The sequence below is a fragment of the Protomyctophum bolini genome (genome assembly GCF_963924005.1).
Source record: "Protomyctophum bolini genome assembly, chromosome: 20".
Classification (NCBI taxonomy): domain Eukaryota; kingdom Metazoa; phylum Chordata; class Actinopteri; order Myctophiformes; family Myctophidae; genus Protomyctophum; species Protomyctophum bolini.
The window spans coordinates 19,858,544-19,874,419 of record NC_137881.1 but is presented as its reverse complement, the minus strand read 5'-3'; the positions used below and the strand labels follow the sequence as shown (position 1 = coordinate 19,874,419).

At 43.0% G+C, this 15,876-nt stretch overlaps 1 protein-coding gene across 5 annotated transcripts in view; it reads right to left on the bottom strand.

Moving 5' to 3' along the window:
• stim2b (stromal interaction molecule 2b) overlaps positions 1-15,876 on the bottom strand; it is a 57,496-nt gene that overhangs the window by 15,271 nt on the left and 26,349 nt on the right. For 3 of the 5 annotated variants that reach the window (XM_080792772.1, XM_080792771.1, XM_080792773.1), the window contains 4 exons: positions 13,945-14,075; positions 12,960-13,007; positions 2,956-3,067; positions 857-968 (listed from right to left, as the gene is read on the bottom strand). In XM_080792772.1, the coding sequence (XP_080648898.1) occupies positions 857-968; positions 2,956-3,067; positions 12,960-13,007; positions 13,945-14,075 (403 nt within the window). Of the gene's footprint in view, positions 1-856; positions 969-2,955; positions 3,068-12,959; positions 13,008-13,944; positions 14,076-15,876 lie in introns of those variants that run through there. The other 2 variants (XM_080792774.1, XM_080792775.1) reach the window with 2 other exon arrangements.

Here is a 15,876-nt window from a genome sequence, read left to right as displayed (position 1 = left end):
TCTATAAATATCCCCCACAAATATGTAAACCGTGTGTGTGTGTGTGTGTGTGTGTGTGTGTGTGTATATACAATAATCTTTACTGCTGCATGCATTCATCTTTTTTCATTCTCTCATTAGCAGTTCCCTTCTAGTTTCTTGTGTTCCCCCTTATGACCAGCAGTGGGCAGCATTGATCAGAATAATAAAAAATCTGAGGGTACCTTTGGGAGTTCTAATAAGACCCATTTATCTGCCATAAATCCAATTCATAAACCACCAAATATACCCAGAGAAACAAGCTCACAGAACCCATGAACCTGAATGTCTGGCAATGAGCACTTTGCAAGAACTCTGTAAGCAGTTCAATGAAGATTATATTCATTCTCTGTGTGTGGTGTCAGGAGCAGTGTTGATTTTGACAGCACATTTTGATTTAGGTTTTAATCATAGTCTCTTGAATAGTTTTAATTTAGTTTTAGTCACATTTTAGTCACCTGGAATGTTTTAGTGGTAGTCTAGTTTTAATCGACTAAATCTACAGTTGATTTAGTCGACTAAAATGTATTTTGGCAGGCCTTGATGCCGTCATAATGGCTGATTTTACACTTGCAGAAAATATCTACATCGGCTATTTTCAGCATGCAACCAAGTGTAAAATGACTTATACTGGATCTCTTGTCCAGTTTGTCAGCTAGTCACTTCCTAACATTTTAGTCTAGTTTGTATTTGTTGACTAAATTGTCAATATATTTAGTCTCAGTTTTAGTCACCATAGCTTGGTTTTAATTTAGTTTTCATTCAGTTTTCGAAATCAACAGTGTGTGTGTGTGTGTGTGTGTGTGTGGTGTCAGGAGGTACTGGGCCGTGCTAATACCGTGGCAGTGTGTTCCCTGTGACCCGGAAGTCTCTGAAGTTTGTCTCATACTGAGGCAACTCCACCGAGTCCTTCAGCCACTGCACCGCGTCGTCACTGGTCCAGTTGTGAACTGGAGAGGAGAGGAGAGAGACACAGAGACACAGAGAGAGGGCAGTGTTAAAGATACAGATAAAGATAAAGAAAACTTTATTGTCCATTAAATTGACATAAAATGGAAATTCGTCTTTGGCACACCGGCAGTTAGTTATAAAACATTACAAAAAATACACAGGTGCATTAAAATACTATAGAAAATGCATTCACATTAACACAGCAACAGTGATCGTGAACAGTGGGGATTAGACTATTTAAACATTTGTTTATTTAAAATGTCCACCGCAGTTGGCACAAACGAAGTTTTGTAACCCTTCTTTTTAGCTACGGTAATTTTGCCCTAAGCCTCCTGCCCAATGGCAACAAGTCAAATTCAGAGTGAAGAGGATGGGTAGAATCATTGTAAATCTGAATTGCTTTTTTGGTTATGGAGCGGTTGTATATGTCCTGAAGTTGCAAATGTTTGTCTCCAATGATCTTACTTGCCTGGTTGACTACCTGGGTGAGCTTGTTTTTATCTCTTAACTGAGAGATTCCCAAACCAGGACACGATGTTAAAAGTGAGAACACTCTCAGTGCGTGATCTAGTATAGACCATGGTCAGGGTGTGTTTACTGGCATTAAAACTCCTCAGTTTCCTGAGAAGATAAAGCCGCTGCCTTGCCTTTTTGTAGATGTTATCTGCATTGGTCTGAAAGGTGAGTTTATACATCCTGCAGGCAGGCAACCAGGGCCATGTCGTCAGCGTACTTTGTGAGAGAGATGTCTTTGTATAACAGAGGGGATAAAACGCACCCCTGTGGCATGCCAGTGTTTAGGACAAGGCAGTCAGACAGAGTGTTATTAATACAGACTCGCTGGGGTCTCTCTCTCAGGAACTCCCCAACTGTGTTAAACCACGTTAAATCACGTTTACATTTCAGGTACATTGCCGGCAATTAAGTTGTTCTTAAGGGGGTTCCGGGGGGAGGGGTCCCCCAACAACATTAGTTAAACGATTTAGGACTGAGGCCAGAGTCTACAAAATGTCTTCAAAATCCTGACAGTTTTCTGTTTCTATATCGGTGGTTTTCAAACTATTGTGTCAAGGACCCCAAAAATATAATCGGCCGCCGACCGCCATCTGAAAATGTTGTTCCAGTGGCCCCCAGAAGAAAAAAATATAGCAGATCTACAAGCTCATGAGCTTGAAGATCTACAAGCTCATGAGCTTGTAGATCTACAAGCTTGTAGATCTGTTTAAAATAATAGTTAAAGTGGTTAAAAGCTAAGGTGACACCGATGCGTTCCAGTCTTTAATGGGTTTAATATAACATCCAAATAATTGTATTCACTTGAACCACTTTATCCTATTTTATATCGTATATTTAGGCTATTGAAAAACAGAAGATTTACATGCTCAGGCTCAGATCTGCTATTGTGAATCATTTCGGGAAAAGATGTCCCGTAGAAATGTACAGTGGTGGAAAAAGTACTAGTTTTACGTAAAAGTACCAATACTGCAATTTAGAACTACTTGGTTACAAGTAAAAGTACGGAATTGAACAATGACTAGTCTAAACTAAGTATGCACCCCAAGTAAAAGTACTCATTGTGCAGAATGTGCCATTTCACAAGTTCAAAATGTGTACAAAATCTATTGAAAATAGCAGATCTACAAGCGTTGCGACGCATTGTGAGCTTGTAGATCGGCTATTTTAAAATGGCCGAAATGTATAGGGCTGAAGTGGTTAATGCATGTTTTCTAATCAAAATGTTAATCTTCAAAGTAACTAGCAACCAAAGTTTTCAAATAATTGTAGTGGAGTAAAAGTACAATTTTGGCTCTGAGATGTAGTGGAGTAGAAGTAAAAGTACTGGAAATTGGAAATACTAAAGTACAAATACCCCAAAATTGTACTTAAGTACAGTACTTAAGTAAAAGTACTTAGTTACTTTTCCACCACTGTAAATGTAAAGCGGTTGGTTTGGCGAGCAGTGGCAGGACGACACGTGTCGTGTACCTTCAGAGTTCTTCCAGCTCCGCCACAGCTCCTCCACGGTGATGTGTTGGTCCTCGCGGTGCAGGTTGCTGTGCTTGTTGGTTTGCTGTTGCTTCATGTCTTCTATGATGAACTGGCGAAAAACAAAAGGCGTTCGGGGATTAACCCGGGGGATCACGCACTTTATCCTCCCCGCACACACAAGTTCACATAATCGTCTTTCTGGCGCTTAGCGCTGGAATCCCTCAGTGCTCATTTAATTCCGACTGTAGAAATGGATGGTGGAAGCACATAACTAAGTAAGTAAGTAAGTAGAAATGGATACAAATGACCTGCAAGGTCCATGTTTACAGTTAAATGAACACTGAGCAGTTAGAGGATTTAAACAAGTAATGCGTTTGTCACTCCTGCTGTAGCGCGATTTCACTGCTGCATCTCAGTGTGTGTGTGTGTGTGTGTGTGTGTGTGTGTGTGTGCGCGCGTGCGTGCGTTTGTGCGCGCGTGCATGCATGCCTGCATGCGCACTACTTTAACAGAGAGAGGTGCTGTGAGGACTTGGCCTCAACTAAAAGTCTAGTTTTGGATCACTCACACACATTCTGTTCCCTCTCATTTCTTCCTTTTTAGGGACTTTGCTGATGAACGGAGAAGGGAGAGAGAGCGAGACAAACAGAGCAAGAGAGAGAGGGAGAGAGAGAGAGAGAGAGATAGAGAGAGAGAGAGAGGGAGAGAGAGACAGACAGAGAGAGTGTGTAGCAGTCACGCACATTGGTCATACACGGACACTAAGAGGTTATGTAATAGCAAAGACAAAGCAGTTGTGCATGCGTGTGTGTGTGCATACACAAGTCTTGAGCGATAACTTAACCGGATGTCGTCCTTTGGTTGGTGCCTTTATGCCACAGAACAGAAGGCCAATAGTCTGCCAGCCAACCACCCACTGCACTGCCACATGGCAGGAATCACCAAGGAAACCAGTGAAGGAGAACCACCATGCCTTTTCAAAAAACACTGTTTTGTCTTTAGACTTTTCAGTTCGTCAGTGTGTGTGGTCCTCCTGTCTTGGCCACAAACTGTGGAGGCCATGAAAACAAAAAAAAACTTTGTCTAATTTGGAAACCCTACCCTACCTGACTTTGTTACATAATCATCTGAGGTTGCCTGGATGCAGTACACTTGCCAATGGGCCACGGCGGCCATGGCTTATCTATATTTCATTAAAAAAGACAATACAGCAGCTTGCACCAAAGTCGTAGCACAACTTGGTCCGAAAACAGTTAAGTTGCACTTTTAGGCAAAATGGTAAACTTGGTGAAACCGTTTCCGGAGAGGTAGACTTTTACATTAGTATAATTCCTGTCCTCAAATACACGTGAATATATTAGTTTAACTCCTACACATGCTCAACATACTCACATACAAAATAACATTCTGAAGTCATCTTTTGCAGACAACCATTGAAATCTTCGTAATACTTTGTAGAGCTCGCCTCGAGGCATGTGAGATAAGGAATTATAGTCTGTTAACCATACAGTTAGCTCTGTGTTCGCCTTGTGGCTTCTGTGGCAAGGAGTTTTAGCAGGATTACTGTGATCAACCTTATTCACTTATTTCAAGTTGCTGGAAGCCGTGGGAATTCAGCATTTGATGGTATTAAAGTAGGCCATAATGAACAGCAAATGTTGTTAACTGATAAACTAAATAAAACCTCACTGATCAAAACACACCCACATGTTGTAGCCCCACATGGACCTCACACTACTGGGAAAAGAGAAGTACTTTCACATTGTCCATTAAATATACAATGACATGTATTAAACAAAACAAAAACACACACAGCATGTGTTTATTGCTCACACACAGACAGATTCAGTAACAGGCAGAGAGTGACACATGCTCAGCCTCTCTCTCTCTCTCACGCACGCACGCACGCACACATATTCAGTGGCAAACAAAGAACCGTTTTGTTCCATCATCTCATGGCAGATTCCAGATATTGGTCTGAGGGCTCTTCCCATCAGCCACTGCACTGGCCTCCCTGGCAAACCACTGTTTCTCCTACATTCTACAGGTATGTACATTTCTCCTCCTCCTCTCTCTCCTTCTCAGTCTCCACTTATTGTCCACGACGGATTATATGCCACATCATCGATCATTTATCCCTCGTCGTCAATCAGCAGTGCACCCAGCTGTGTTCTTTTTCACTTAAAGCCCACACACATTACCAGGGAACACTAACGCCAACGTGGCGGTGCGTGCATTAAATCTCATTTCTCACGACCATGATGTTTGTCAAGCAGTCAGTTAGGACAGCCTATTAGAGAACAGTACCACTGACGGCCAAATAATGACTGAAATGTTAAATAATGCCAAGGACACTGAGACAGACAGATGAAGGAGGAATGAGAAGGAGGAATACCAAACGCATTTACCAACCTGCCCCGGGCGTACAGCCGGTGGAACTGCTCGGTCTGGTTTTCCTAAAGTAACCTAAGTAAATTATGCTTTTTTTTTCACACTGATCAAAACTAAATGGAAACTAAATGAACTAAACTAAACTATGATGACTAAAACTAAAACTGAATAAATTGACAATTTCGTCAACAAATAAAAACTAGACTAAAATGTTAGGAAGGGACTAGTGGACAAGAGATCATTGGACAAGTCATTTTACACTTGGTTGCATGCTGAGAATAGCATATCTACAAGCTTGTAGATCTACAATTTTCAGCAAGTGTAAAAACAGCCATTCTGATTTATGACGGCATCAAGGTCCGCCAAAATACATTTTAGTCGACACTAAAACATTCCACTTGACATGTACTGTATATGGAGATAAAGTTTTCAACTTTAATGAAAGCACGCACCCAACTCTCTCTTCTCCCTAAAGTCACACATGGACGTTTAACTTTCTCTCTCCCCACAGTCACACGTGGCAGAAAGAAAGCTTGTATCTCCATATTCCATAATGTTTTTAACGTTTTCTTCATAAATTAATGCCCTCCTTGAGTCCTTCGTCATACTACAGTGTCACACAAAAGTAACAACAATGTGACGTGTTGTGAGCCTGTAGATCTTGCTCTCTCTCTCTCTCTCTCTGTCTCACTCTCTCTCTGTCTCTCTCTCTCTCTCTCTACAGTAGTGAGAGAGAGAGAGAGAGAGCGCATCATACGTTTTTCAGAAAAATCTTTAGATTTAGAACATTGGTTTAGAACAGTGGATTTAGAAAATAGCTGATATACAAGCTCGTACATACGCGTTGTGTGCGCACACACACACACACACACACACACACACACACACACACACACACACACACACACACACACACACACACACACACACACACACACACACACACACACACACACACACACACACACACACACACACACACACACACACACACACACACACACACACACACACACACACACACACACACACACACACACAGAGAGAGAGAGAACTACTGATTTAGAAGGCATTTGTACAATTGGCCTCGGGTCTTGACGGGTTAAGTAACAGTTTTAAATCACACGAGGTTTCCGCTGGACCTCGACGACATGCACACTCTGTGAAAGAATCTGCTGTGCCCTGAAAGAGGACCCTGGAGCTGTCCAATGGCCCGGGGTCTGGTTCCCAGCACTGGGGTGTGAGTAAAATGTCTGGAGTGTCTCTCTCTCTCCCTCTCTCTCCACAGCCACAGCTCTCTCTCTCTCTCTCTCTCCACGGCCCCCCGTGCAGTCGTGCACCACGGGACTTCAACACAAACATCTCCCGTCACTTTCCCACCCGTCCAGCCCTTCCAGACAACCAACCCTCTATACATAGAGCCTGTTAGACACGCCTTCAGACTGTTCGACCTGCTGGCTCCATAACCTAAACACAACACACATGCTGTACTGTACACACTGTGTATACTGTATATTATCGTCCGCTGAGACATACGGACTAACTGAAATATATATCTAATACCTCAATATCAATATTGTGATGATATTATCAAATTGTGACACAAACCCAACCCTGGGGCCCTCAAAACCTAGGACAGTGCAGCTATGTGTGCGTGCGCACACACACACACACGCACACGCACACGCGCACGCGCACACGCGCACACACACACACACGCGCGCGCGGTTCGGTTTCTGACAATTTCAAAGTGATGTAACTGGATTCTTTTTTAGTGTCTCCTTGGCTGACGGACAGACAACATGCAGCCCAGGAACAGGAACCTGCACCTGCCGTCCCCAGCGAGCAGCCGCAAACTGCAACGCAACAAACCCCTGCCTGGCCGGCCGGCTGGCTCCGCCCACAATACTGTATATAGCAGTATAGCAGAAGCTAGAAGCTTTGTCTGTCTACTTCCTGATTGGTCATTGCAACCAGGTATTTTTTTCGACCAATGGCAAAGCTTCTAGGAACATCTTTGAATGCAGATAGCGGCCCCTAGATGTGTAACAGAGACAACATTTTTCTGAGAGCGTCTACCCATTGCTGGCTGTCTGAATACCAAAAAAAAAAATGTCATTAAAATGTTGACATATTATTGCTTATAGCAGCTTTAAGGAATGTTAACAAAAACAAACAAAAAATAAATGGAAAAAAGACCATTACTTATTATTTAAAGACGTTTACGCCACGGACAAAGCCAACTCTTGTTGTGACAAATCATGACAATAAACACAATGTTTTGGGCTGAAAAAAAGTGTGGTACCCTGCCTTCTTTTTACTAATTATTTGAAACATTGTGTTTATAGTCATGATTTGTCACAACAAGAGTTGGCTTTGTCCGCGGCATAAAGATCTTTAAATAAATACTTTTTGAAAAGTCAATGGGGAAAATGACCGGGTAATTATTTCCTGGGCCGTCGTCGTGCAACGCTCTATAGTTGAACTTTCAGGGAAACAAGCGAAACATTCGCTGGAAATAGCGAGCCTACAAGCTCAGAACGTGGCGGATTGTAACGCGTTGGAGGCTGGAAAACTGGCTATTTTTGGCTCCGAGATTTGGTGTAAAGGAAGGAAAAAAAGGAGGTGACCAAGTATAGACCCCTGGGTGACCCTGGTCAATGAAGCATATAAATTAATTGGTATTTAATTATGCAAAGCAGGTCTTTCATGACCAGTTTGAGAAATCCATAAGCACTACTGCAAAGCGGATTTGTAATCCCAAGAGTGGAATCAATGATACACACTGGCATGCATGACATGGCATTTATTCACAGCTTTGTAGTAGCTAATGTACTGTAATCTGTAAGGTGACCTCTCTCTAAACTCTTAACGTATATATGTCCTCTCCCCTAACGCCTCGCCTCGGACGTGACAGACAGGCTAGGTGATGAAGGCCACGGAGGTTAAAGAAATGCCACCGCTATTTTAGAGCTCACCTGCTATGCTAGCATCCTGCTAGCCATTTCTTAAGGTCTCCGGGTTGGACTGATAGAAGTTTTATATCTTCGTAAGAAGGTTTTCACACTTTTTGCGTCCCCAAGGCACACCAAATGGCGAGTCAAAAGTATCAAAGCACACCTGTAAGCATATCTGTGCAAAATAGCCTCTATTAAAGACATGTATATTATCACTCGTATCACTGTGTAAACATTTATTTCAAACACCGGAAAGAGAGCAAACGTCTTTCTCTGTAGCTGGGGAAATAGCTGAGAAGCCTTGGTCAAGTGTTTTGTTTTGTTGTTCTTCTTTTGTTAATAAAAGTGGAGACCTGGCTCTGACTCGGCCAGTTCAACAGCCTACCCTCCCCCCCCATCCCTCCCCAGTCCCACTGACAAGATGAATGGGAGAGAGGAGAGGGGGGTCTGTTTTTTTCCTAATTACTTCCTGCGGATCCTGCAGCTGATGTGACTAGCATGTCACCAGCACCTAACAATGATTCAGCAAGCTTGCAAGCCTCTATAATTTTTCTACTGTGTGTGTGTGCATGTGCGTGTGGTGCTATAAACCTGTAAAATGAGAGCTACTGTATGTTACGACTTAATAAAGTGTTGAATTTTGGATGAGGTTTCATAGGGTTGACAGGGCAGTTTGCTAATGAAATATAAAAAGGGTCATCGCCTTCCACTTTCTTAATCATATGTCACAACCATCTAATTTAAATCACTACTGGTGAGGAAAGTCTTCACATTTCTGTGATGTTTTTCCAGTTTTATGTCAGTACATACAGTACTAGCTCACTCAATGGACTGACTTGCAGGTTGCTGTAGGCTTGAATCTAACCCATGACCTTTCTCACATGACCTTTCTCATATCACATGAGCCCTCCCAACTTTGCCTATCTTCCTCCACCATGTGTGCCTAAAATGTATTTTTTTTAAAAGAAGAAAAAACAAACTGAAAGAAATGCCTTTGAATTAAGAAGTCTTGGACAAATGACCGTCTGTCAAGAAGTGGGGACACAATAAATGATTGCGCTAACAAGAATGAAGCCCCCTGGTCTCAGCGTGCCTCCCACTGGCAGAGCTTCTAAACCCTGACTTGTCGTCCAAGCTGTAAATCACTAGTTTTGCCCTTCAACATGCTCTGCTCTCCAAAACAAGAGGTTAAAAAAAAGCTGATGTGGTTGTCACTGAATATCTACGCTGTCTCTGAGTGATTACACATGGCACGATGACGACATTTCAGTCATATTTCCAACAATGCGATAATTAATCATTTGCCGATACGGAGATAAGCAATACTGGTATTTCTTACCGTCTAATCGTCTATACAGTCTAACCCCAGGGATGTTACGTGCGATGAGAATGACGACAACTGTAATTGCATGTACTGTACAAGTGATCTAACATTTATTTATTGCGTGAGTGGGAGGGGGACATCAGTGGGAGCTTTGTTATGCGTTGTTGATGTTATGTGCTGACATTGACTTGTTCATGATCATGGCACATGTTGGGCTTGGGGAGTGGGGGGGGCTGTCAGACCAGATGCCAGCTCAGGATTAGTGACAGTAACCAAGGCATGGCCTTTCGACACTCTCGACCCCCAATCTGTGTCTGTCTAGTCTACCAGGAAGAGAGAGAGACCTCGTCATGGCACTGTGTTAACCATTATCATATATCTGACACCATCAGAAAGAGGAACATTCAGGAGATACGATATTTAGATAAAACAATAAGAATATTCTTCTTCTATTTTTTGTCGCTAGACATTGAGTTACTTCTTATTTCTCAAGAAGAAAAAACTCCAGCACACACCGTCTTCAAGTGCAAAAAACAAAAAAAACAAACAGGTTATCTTATTTCCTCTCTTATATATGTCAGCCCTAATTTGGCCCTCTCTGACGAACATATCGTTTTATGTAGGTGTGCAAAAGTCTTGCTTTTCATTCTTTTCGCGTCTTATTTCTGGAAATGTCACAAAATGATGAATAATAATAGTTGTTGTTCTACACGAGTGCTTTTAAGGCAAACACAAGATCCACAATCACATTCTCAGCATCCGTGTCACACGCACAACAACGGTCTGAGATTGTTCAATCATTGTTCAATCGCTGATAAGATACTCGTTTGGTGAAAACAGTGGCAGTCACGTCTGTCCTTTCGGGGCCTTAGATTAATCTATCCATCCTATCTAGGCTGCCAGGATTGATTTATTACCTTTGGAGCATACGCCCAAGTATTTGCATACGCCCGTTCACTTGCATTAAACTCATTTTCCCAGAAGCCCTAGCAGCCCAGAGCATGGCTTGATTTCCGGTCTCGTCATCATAACACGACGGCCTCGTCACCAGGACCGCGACAAATCTGCTCTTTCTTTTTAATTATAAAAAATGTCGAATTAATCACATTAAACAAATAGCGGGTTTAGCGTATTACGCAGCACCGACATATGGATTAAAAAGCGGGGAACACGGTTTACAGAGTAGAACTATTAAAGAATAGACATTACTGCAAACCATTTTTCCAAACGCATATCGTAGTTTACGTATTAGAGACGTTTTAGGAGGCCACTGGTTTCAGTAAAATATGGTATGAAAATCAACTGGCAGAGACTTGAAATGTCGCGTTCAAGGCTGAGCATTTCAAAGTCATGCAGAAAATAGTCCCTTGCCTTGAAAAGACTGAATTCAGACTGAATGAAAAATAGAGAAATCACGGCCCTCCATTTTTAAACATGAATGCCAGCCAAAAACAACTTAGGGGATACCGCTGGCGGTAGAAATGGATTTGTGTCAAAGGGCAGAAACTAGGCCAGGGCCTTCATCTAAAGACACACATCATGCCCACAAATTAACACATAGTATACACATGGATGCACATGTGCACACACTCACTCAAGCATAGACTCACACAAGTACTGTACATCCAGTGTTGCCATGTCTGCTTATTAGAAGCGACTTTAGGCTTGCTTTTCTGTAAAGTCACTTTTTTGGGTTTGTTCGTTTCTAAAGTATAGTTGATTATTTGGGCTTGCTTCCTGTTGTTTAAACCATTGGCTCTCAAACATTTTAATTTCAAGGACCCCCAAATGAATATGTATTTGTCCATGGACCCCCATCTAAAAGCATGTTGTGACCACTGACTGTACCAGATTGATGTTGTAAAGAAGCAGATCTACAAGATTATTTTCAAATATCCAATGCTCATGTGGGCTCATTTTACCTAGTTGCTTTTTTCTCTCGCAAACTCTGGCAACACTGTGTACATCCACTGTGCATTCAGTCCACTCCGCACAGATGGGCACAAACACACACTGACACACATATTTCCCTAATCCAGCCCCATGGGGTGAGTTCCAACACCCTGGCCTTAGGGAGTCTTAAACAGGGCCTAAAAGCACACGGCCTTAAGCTATGCTGAGACACCAACTCAATGTCACGGCAAAGAGCGGTGGTATAAACGTGTCTCGCACCTGCACTGCCCTGCCAGTTAAAAATGACTCCTGCCACTGATGCACACGGACAGAATGTGATGTGAACTCCATGGCCCTCCCGCTCCTTTCAAAATAAGAGACTGGTGATTAGCAGCGGGCAGGGCTAGGTCACAGGAGGGCTCTGGTCCAGTGTTGATTTCGTCGACTAATACTATGAGAAACAATGTCCGTCGACCATACCCTTTTTCACTGACGAAAACTAAATGGAAACTAAATGAAAACTAACCTATGATGACTAAAACTAAGAATGAATATAGTGACAATTTCGTCAACAAATAAAAACTAGACTAAAATGTAGGAAAAGGAAGGGACTAGTGGACAAGAGATTCAGAATAACATTTTACACTTTGTTGCATGATGAAAATAGCCGATCTACAAGTTGCGTTGTGAGACCAAAACTAAATTAAAACTATTCAAGAGACTATGACTCTAGATTTGCTGTCGAAATCATCGAATCATCATCCCTCACCATCACATGCACACGCACGCACGCACATGCAGGGCATAATAAATGAAAGCAGTCTTTCCTTGTTCACTGTTCTCACGCGGACTGGTATATCTAATTGTGTTTGTGACCGTGTTGAATGTCCAGCGACCTTTGGATCTAAAAGCAAAGATAGGTACAAAGGAAGCTTACCGCACTAGGCCTTATGAACGAAGAAAATATGATGTTGCTTTCTACGAACTGCGAGAGATTGGCCAACCCAACTTTATCATATAAAACACAATGACGGGTGTAAAGGCTCATTCATAGTCTGGATTTTCGGTGGTGAGGTGACCACCTGAAATAACGTTGAGCGGAGAGAAGCGCTGGGGCGGTGGCGGTGGTTTGCTCTTCACCGCGGCTCGTGACGACATGTTGTAGTTCCTCACCTAACCACCGAAAATCCAGACTATGAATAACGCTTAACGATCATCGGCAGTTACAAATCGTAAAGCACTGTAGCAGACATGCTTCAAGAGGCTTCAGCTTTGGCGAGCGAAGCATTAGAGGTCTTCGGGTAAAACCAGAGACCTGAAAACATCCGGGATCCGACCCGGACCCGGCTCGGTCACCCGTGAAGACCTCTACAAAGCATGCTGCATGTAGGCTACAGCACATCACCATAATCACACGTAAAACACATAAAACACACAGCATACTCCCTTTCCAGAACGGAGTCGTTATCTGATGACTTGAAAAACTGTATGGGCAAAACACAGTAATAGTTCCAAGAGAAGTCAAATGAGTTGCTACACAACCCATAACAGAGTCACAAACACGGTCATATACTGTCTGACACTAATATACGTAATGAAATAGCAGAGACAAAGCAATTGTGTGCGTGGGAGGGGGAAGGGTGGGGGGGGGGGGCTGTAGGAAAAGCCCATGCACATCACAGTCCAATGAAATGAGTGCTGCATGGATAAAAAAATGAAAGCATAAACATCTGCATACCAAATTAAGATGATTTTATTTAATGCAACGACGTGACATTGTGATTTGCGAGCAACAAGCCGCACCTTTTCAGACAGACACCAATCTTCTGAAAGGGGTCCTGCATTTTGGCACCTATAACATCATGCCACACATTGCCATTTAATGCAATGACGTGGCATTTCATACAGGCAGCATCTTCCAAACTAGGGGTCCTCCGAATTGAAAACACACTTGTTGACGCAGTTGGTCAGAAACAGGGCTGTGTTTCTCAGCAAGGAGGTCAATACTTTTAAATTATGCTTTTTAGCAAATGATAGCTTCACTCTAGGATCCAAACAGTTTCAATCACCGTTTCGGATGCCAGGCCCAGGACTGTTATTGTCCCGCTGTGTTGTTGGATCAACGTTATTGCCTTTAATTTCTGGGTAAGCGAGAGATGCAAGGTAACTAATAGCCATGCCTATGAGCATCACTGCGAGCTATTCAGAGTAAACAAAATGTAACACTGAAATATGGCACCAGTTGTTCTAATATGATTAGTACCCTGTAGCCCTGTAGTATTTTCGGAATTTGATCTGTAGCCTTAAAAGTACAGAGTTCGGTACTCAACCCTAGCGAGAAGTGTGTGTGTGTGTGTGTGTGTGTGTGTGTGTGTGTGTGTGTGTGTGTGTGTGTGGGGGGGGGGGGGGGGGGGGGCTCACCTCCACACTCTCATTGACCTCGATGCCTCCGTCATTGTCATCGTCTAGCTGCTTGTGGATGTGTCGGAGGGCTTCCAGGCTGAAACGGTCGGCTTCACCCATGCATGGTGGCACGACCTGCAGACAAGGATCTGGAAGGCAAGGAAGGGACAGAGACAGGTCAGAGATATAGGCCAGGGTAAGGCAGTACTTATTTAACCTATTTGATTAGTGCTGCATGATACTTGCTCAAATGTGAATCTCGATTTTCCTCCACAAGAAAATAAATCATGATTCTCACACACCATTCATTTTTTTCCCCATAAAAATATTTATCGTCTTTTAGTCTGTAGTTGCTGAACTGTTGAACATTACTACATTCGACATCAAATGCTTGACTTAAACCTGCCTTGAAGTCTCTCTCGTATCAAAAAGAGTAAATAAAATGAATTGGACACTAGTCAACTAGTGCTGAACGATTCTTGCTCAAATTTAGAAATGAGATTCCATTATTGTGCAGCACTATTCATATATTACAAGAAATTACCCGTATACGTCCATTTGTACAGTCTCAAGACTCCTACATTCTCCACATTGAGCCATGCACCCACCTAAACTTTAAGACTCCTACATGCTCCACATTGAGCCATGCACCCACCTAAACTTTCTTCCCATCTTATCCACCTAAAGTTCCTTATTAATGAGACACCATCCATCAAACTAATACTGCCGACAACCAGTGATTCCTCATCATCTTTTTTTGACCGTGGTCGAGATCATGGATTTCACAATGCCACGCCAAACTCCCCGGTCCTTCATTGCTATCCCCAGTTCCTGCCTGCTGTAGCATGTGTCCCTAGCAGCGATGATATCAGGGAACAGGGGACAGTTTTCTACCTCTACCTCAAATACTTGTAGTCATCAACCTGTTTCAAAGGAGTGTTTCCAAAAACCTTATAATAAGGACTCCAAGGACCGCCTGGGGGGCCCCGGGGCCCACGTTGAGAACCGAGGTAATAAGATGAACACGGTTCCCAGCAGGCTATGAGCTCAGCCACACACGTGATCAGCTGTGTGTGACAGTGCAAATATTTTGGGCCCATGATGCCGGTATTCTTTTTTTTATTCCTTCAGGAAAGCTTATACGTAGATGACGGTTTGGCCAAATGTTTCACCATCATGAGCTATATATGCACTCAAATCCCTTTAGCATATAAATTACTTTGAGCGACGTGTGCAGAAGGAAATGCTTGTGGACAAACATAATCAGCATGTGGAGTAAGTCGGCGTCATGCTGTCCCATTATTATGTGCATTTGGCCTGTAACTTCTTTTTGTGTGTCACGTGGCCCCCGGCGAAGCTCGTTCTCCTGCGGTGGCGGCGGTAATTAACATACCAAGATGTCATTGTGATATCGTGTGTCAAACTCAAAGCAAGCAGCAGCACACCCACACACACACACACACAGGAGGAAGAACACTAAATACTATGTGTGAGTCAGCATGTGCCGTAACAGTGCTGCAGCATGACGGCAAACAGGTCTGACACATTTTCCCCCGCTTCACTGTCACCTTATCCACTCTGTACGCCTTTGTGCGCTGCTGCTGCTGTCATTCCGTGACCCCCCCCCCCCCTCCCCATAGACACATACACTTTGTGTCCCAAGTATTACACCAGGGAAAATAAGCCCATAACTTTCTTTCATGCCTATCTCTGCCAGTTGATAGTTTGAGCTGGCAATCTGCCAAGTTCTTGCACTTGGAGTCACATGTGCGCGCACACACACACACACACACACACACACACACACACACCTGCCGAACTATTCACAATAAAATGTTAAAATAATCATCATAATAACACTTATTTATAATACATTTGAGACAAACTGCTTAAACATTCAATTCAACAGCCAATTCACAGACACCCATGTTAACTTCCCAGCCTGGCAAC